Source organism: Piliocolobus tephrosceles, chromosome 17, assembly GCF_002776525.5.
Source record: "Piliocolobus tephrosceles isolate RC106 chromosome 17, ASM277652v3, whole genome shotgun sequence".
NCBI lineage: Eukaryota > Metazoa > Chordata > Mammalia > Primates > Cercopithecidae > Piliocolobus > Piliocolobus tephrosceles.
Window position 1 is genome coordinate 2,055,033 of NC_045450.1, and position 6,051 is coordinate 2,061,083.

At 50.4% G+C, this 6,051-nt stretch overlaps 1 protein-coding gene across 3 annotated transcripts in view; it reads left to right on the top strand.

Moving 5' to 3' along the window:
• Positions 1-6,051, top strand: part of LMF1 (lipase maturation factor 1) — a 100,461-nt gene that overhangs the window by 9,132 nt on the left and 85,278 nt on the right. For all 3 annotated transcript variants that reach the window (XR_002725681.1, XM_023189139.1, XM_023189140.1), the window contains exon 2: positions 5,360-5,669. Coding sequence is in view for 2 of the 3 variants with exons in the window: in XM_023189139.1 (XP_023044907.1) it covers positions 5,360-5,669 (310 nt within the window). In the remaining variant the exon portion in view is untranslated. The remainder of the gene's footprint in view (positions 1-5,359; positions 5,670-6,051) is intronic.

Genomic DNA, 6,051 nt, shown 5'->3' on the forward strand with positions numbered 1-6,051 from the left:
CCGGGTTGTGGTGCGGTGCTGTCACCGTGAGTCTGTGTCCGGGTTGTATTCCAGTGCTGTCACTGTGAGTTTGCTGCTCACTTTCTCCAGCTGTGACCACTGATGGCTTTTCCGTCCTTCCCCACAGGGATGCTTCAGGCCCAGCTTCTGTTTCTCTGCCCCAGCCCTAGAATGAGCTGTTTCTCCAAGAAGCCCTGGTTCTCTTTAGGGGAGCATAGAAACTCTGATCTGGGTACTGGGAGGGCCGTTGCTCCCGGGGTCTCATGGCCCTCTTGCTGGGCAGAGCTAGGCTCTGTATGTCACTGTCTGATTTCACACATGTGGTTGCTTCTCTGTTGTATCCACCCATCCATCCATAAGTATACAAAGGTGAACCTAGTCCATGCCAATGACTCTGACTCTGACCTGGCACACGGTGTATTCCAGTCTTCTGTCCTGGCACACGGTGTATTCCAGCCTTCCGTCCTGGCACACGGTGTATTCCAGCCTTCCGTCCTGGCACACGGTGTATTCCAGCCTTCTGTCCTGACACACACTGTATTCCAGTCTTCCCTCCTGGCCCATCTGAATCCTCCCTCTCTGCTCGTGAGAACCTGGCTCCCCCAACTCCTCTAGCATCTGCTCATCCCTGGTGCACGTGTGAGGATTGTCCTCCCAGGCCAGGGGGAAAAAGCCCTGGAGTGCAGTGTTTGCGTACCGCTCCTTCTGGCCTTGCGGTCTCCACTCAGAACATTTTCCGGAGTTGCTTAGGCAGCTCCTGCCCTCTGGCCAGTGTGGTTCTGATTTACATTCGTGTGTGTGGAGCCTGCATTCCGTCTGCATCCCCTGACCTCCCGGTTGGGTCTTCCCCCAATAGTTTGTGCGCATTAAAGTTCATCTTGTGTAATGCTCAGTGCTGTGGGCTTTGCTCCATCACCCCGGCTCCAGCCCCTAAGTCCCCGTGCGTGGGAGTGACCACTTCCCCCGCACCAGCCCCTGGCACGCCCGGGTCCGTCTCCCATCCCTCTGATTTTGCCTTTTCCATGTGAATGGACTCATGCAGCATGTAGCCTGTGGGTCTAGATTCTCTTACTTAGCAAAATGCACTCAAGACTCAGCCATGTTGTTGCCCGAACCAGCAGCTCCTGCATTCTTACCTCTGATTATCTTTCTGTTGCACAAATGCACCTCTGGTTATTTATCCACTTCCACCGTGAAGGACGTCGTCCTTGTTTCTAGTTTTTAGTGACTATGAACAGAGCTGCTATGAGCATCTGCACGAGGCTTCTGTGTGAGCACGTTTTCAGGGTGAAGGCCTGAGAGGCGCAGTAGCTGGGTTGTAAGGTAACCCTTCATTACCTGGGTCACACGCCACCGTCTGCCGTCCACAGCGGTACGCCACAGCATCCCCAGCACAGCGAGGGCACTCCTGCTGTCCCGAACCTTCCACAGCATTAATCACTGTCCATTTTCTTTCCTTTTCTTTTTTTTTTCTGTTTTGAGATAGAGTCTTACTCTGTCGACGAGGCTGGAGTGTAGTGGCACTGTGTCGGCTCACTCCAACCTCTGCCTCTTGGGTTCAAGCAATTCTCCTGCCTCAGCCTCCCAAGTAGCTGGGATTACAGGCACACCACCAATACACCCAGCTAGTTTTTATATTTTTAGTAGAGACGGAGTTTCACCACGTTGGCCAGGCTGGTCTTGAACTCCTGACCTCAGGTGATCTGCCCGCCTTGGCCTCCGAAAGTGCTGGGATTACAGACGTGAGCCACCGCACCGAGCCTGGGCACTGTCCATTTTCAAACACTTCGGCCACAGTGATGCGTGTGTGGTGACAGCACGTTGTGGTTTTCATTGGCATTTCCCCAATGATGAATGATGTTGAGCATCTTTTTACGTGTTATTTGCCAACCGTGCACCTTTCCTGTGTCTGTTCAGATCTTGTGGCCTGGTGTTTCTCTTAACACCTTTAAGGTTAAGTTGTTTGTTTTCTAATTATTGAATTCTAAAAGTTCTTTAAATATTCTGGATACAAATCCTTTATCAGATGTGTGATTTGCCAGTATTTTCTTCTAATCTGTGGCTTGTGTTTTCATTCTGTTAAAAGTAGCTTTTGCAGATCAAAAGTTTTTCATTTTGGCCGGGTGCAGTGGCTCACGCCTGTAATCCCAGCACTTTGGGAGGCTGAGACGGGCGGATCACGAGGTCAGGAGATCGATACCATCCTGGCTAACATGGTGAAACCCCGTCTCTACTAAAAATACAAAAAAAAAAATCGCCGGGTGTAGTGGCGGGCGCCTGTAGTCCCAATTACACGGGAAGCTGAGGCAGGAGAACGGCGTAAACCCCAGGGGGCGGAGCTTGCAGTGAGCCGAGATTGCACCACTGCACTCCAGCTTGGGCGACAGAGCGAGACTCCGTCTCAAAAAAATAAAAAATATAAAAAAAGTTTTTCATTTTGATAAAGTTCAATTTACAGTTTTTAATTTCATAGTTTATGCTTTTGGTGTTGTATCTAAGAACTTGTTGCCAAACCCAAGTCACATAGATTTCCTTCTATATTTCCATATACAAGTCTTATGCTTTTATATTTTACATTTAGGCCTATGATCCTTTTTGGTTAATTTTTGTGTAAGGTGTGTAGTGTGTTCAGGTTCATCTTTTTGCACGTGGACATCCATTTGTTCCAACATCATTGTTAAAGGACTAGTTTTTGTTTTTTTATTTATTTTGTAGAGATTGGGTCTCACCTTGTTGCCCAGGCTGCTCTGAAACTCCTGGGCTCAAGCGATCCTCCTGCCTTGGCCTCCCGAAGTGCTGGGATGGCAGGTGTCAGCCGCAGCGCCCGGCCCAAGGCCTCAGCCTCTTGAAGTGCTGAGATGGCAGGTGTGAGCCACAGCGCTCGGCCTCCCAAAGTGCTGGGATGGCAGGTGTGAGCCGCCGCGCCCGGCCCAAGGCTGCTCTTTGTCTGTGGAATGACCTTTGAACCTTTGTCAGCATTTGTTCCCTCTGCGTGTTGGGTTGGGGCAGCGGGGCTATGTCTGGGCCCTGTCTTCCATTCCCCTGAGTTCTGCGGCTCTTCTTTAATCAGTGCTGTGCTGTCTTCATGTGGTCTTGATTAGCTTCTTAGTCTTGAAACTGGGTAACGTGAGGCCTCCACCTCTGTTCTTTTCCAGATGGTTCTGGCTGTTTTAGTCCCTTTGCCCTCCCATGTACATTCTAGAATCGGCTTGTCAGCCTCGGCAGAAGCACTGACTGGGTGTTTTGGTTCAGATTGTGCTGAATTTATGGATCAAATTGACACCTTAATGATTTTGATTCTTCCAATCCATGAACATGGTCTGTCTCTTCGTGTAGTTAGATCTTGTTTCATTTTTTAAATCAGTGTTTTGTAGTTTTCCATGTGCAGATTCCGTTTATACTTTTTTAGATTTATAAACGCATGGGGAAAAGTACATGTACTAGCTTGCTACCTGTCTACACAGACACCACTCCAAACCAGCACACACAGTTACACAGATGTGGACCCCAAGCCAGCTTCCTACACGCAGTAGGAAGCCGCATGTACTTCTGGGGTTGCTCTTGTGATATTTTTATCATTATGCAGTATCTTCTTTCATCCCTGTGTCATTCCTTGTTCATAAATCGACTTTTTTCCTTTTGAGACAGAGTCTCTGTTGCGCAAGCTGGAGTGCAATGGCGCCATCTCGGCTCGCTGCAGCCTTCCGGGTTCAAGTGATTCTCCTGCCTCAGCCTCCCAAGTAGGTGGGACTACTGGGGTGCACCACCACACCCGACTAGTTTTTGTATTTTTTTAGTAGAGACAGGGTTTTGCCATGTTGGCCAGGCTGGTCTTAAACTCCTGACCCCAGGTGATCCACCTGCCTTGGCCTCCCAAAGTGTTGGAATTATAGGCATAAGCCACTGTACCCAGCCCTTAAATTTATTTATTTATTTATTTTTTGAGATGGAGTTTTGCTCTTGTCGCCTAGGCTGGAGGGCAGTGGTGTGATCTTGGCTCACAGCAACCTCCGCCTCTCAGGTTCCAGCCATTCTTCTGCCTCAGCCTCCCAAGTAGCTGGGACTACAGGCATGCAAGACCACACCCAGCTAGTTTTTGTGTTTTTAGTAGAGGCAGGGTTTTGCCATGTTGCCCAGGCTGGTCTCAAAGTCCTGACCTCAGGTGATCCGCCTGCCTTGGCCTCCCAAAGTGCTGGGATTATGGGCGCGAGCCACCATACCCAGCTCTTAAATCTACTTTTTATGATGTTAATAGAGCCACTTCGGCTTTCTTTTGTTTATTTTTTTATTTTTAATTTTTTTCAGCCATAGTGAACTAGATCCAGCTTTCTTTTGATTCACATTTGCATGGTGTATCTTTTTTACTTTTAACCTACTTTTTCATTCTTCGTTTACACATGGGAGTGTGGTTGTCTCGCCTGTCGTCATCTCTGGGTAAACATTCAGTGTTCTACAAACACTGACGTCCAGAGGATGTGAGAAAGCCGGTGTGGGGTGGGCACGTGAGACAGGGACTCGGAGACCTGTGGATGTGAGAGTGCTGTTGTGGGGTTTGTGTGGAGGGTAAGCGTGGCTCACCTGTGGGCTGTAAGCGTCAAGCCCTGCAGCAGGTGCTGAGAGTGACGCCATTGTCCAGAGCCAGGGTCATCAGGCTGTGTTTCATCATGGTGAACGCAGAGCGCAGTCCGGATGGTCAGCTGACTGTCTGTGTGTAGCCAGGCACGCATTTTATGTACGCGTATCTAGTTTGCGTCCGTGTGTGCGCGTGTATACACACACTGTGTCTGCTGCAGGCACGCATTTTATATACGCGTGTCTAGTTTGCGTCCGTGTGTGCGTGTATGCACACCCTGCTTGCACACTGCTTGAGTCCGTGTGTATGCGTGTATACACACACTGCTTGCTTCCTTGCGTGTGTGTGTATACACACACTGCTTGTGTCCATGTGTGTGCATGTATACACACACTGCACACTGCTTGCGTCCGTGTGTATGCGTGTATATACACGCTGCTTGCGTCCGTGTGGGTGCATGTATACACACACTGCTTGCACACTGATTGAGTTGTGTGTATGCGTGTATACATACACTGCTTGTATCCGTGTGTGTGCATGTACACACGCTGCTTGCTTCCGTGTGTGTGCGTATATACACACCCTGCGTCTGATGCAGGCTTTCCCCCAAGATTTTGAGAAAGTACTCAGACTCCTGAGTCTGGGGTTTGGACCCCAAACTGTTGGCCAGACTCTGCCTCCCCTTCCCGCCCCGCCCTGCCCCGCCCAGCAAGTCTGAGCCGCACCCACGGTGTCCACATGTGGTTTGTTCCTAGTCATGCTTGTTTTGTCTTCTTTTCCTTCCAGTCGTGGCATTCCTGGTGGCTTTCCATCAGAACAAGCAGCTGATCGGTGACAGGGGGCTGCTTCCCTGCCGAGTGTTCCTGAAGAATTTCCAGCAGTACTTCCAGGATAAGACGAGCTGGGAAGTCTTCAGCTACATGCCCACCATCCTCTGGCTGATGGACTGGTCAGACGTGAACTCCACCCTGGACTTGCTCGCTCTTCTCGGACTGGGCATCTCGTCTTTCGTCCTGATCACGGGCTGTGCCAACGTGCTTCTCATGGCTGCCCTGTGGGGCCTTTACATGTCCCTGGTCAATGTGGGCCATGTCTGGTGAGTAGGAGGAACGGGGCAGTGGGAGCGCAGGGCTTGCTGTCAGTCAGCACACACGCCGCAGGTCTCCTGGCACTTGGAAAGCCTGGACAAGCATTCATCTTAAATTCATTCAGGAGGGTATCATCATTTTACTGAGGCTACCTCAGAGTAGCCAGTCCACCAGCCACAGCAGCCACCCATCCTCAGGGTTAAAACCCCACCTCTTTGCAGTAGCACGTCTTTACTTAAAGGACTGCACTGCCATCCTGCTGGAGCCAGAGGGACAGAGAAAGGGAGGCAAAAGCAGCGGGTCCGTGTCTGTGTGGACATAAAGGAGGCTGGTTTGGGGTCCATGTCTGTGTGGACGTGTCGGAGGCTGGTTTGGGGCGGGTGTCTGTGT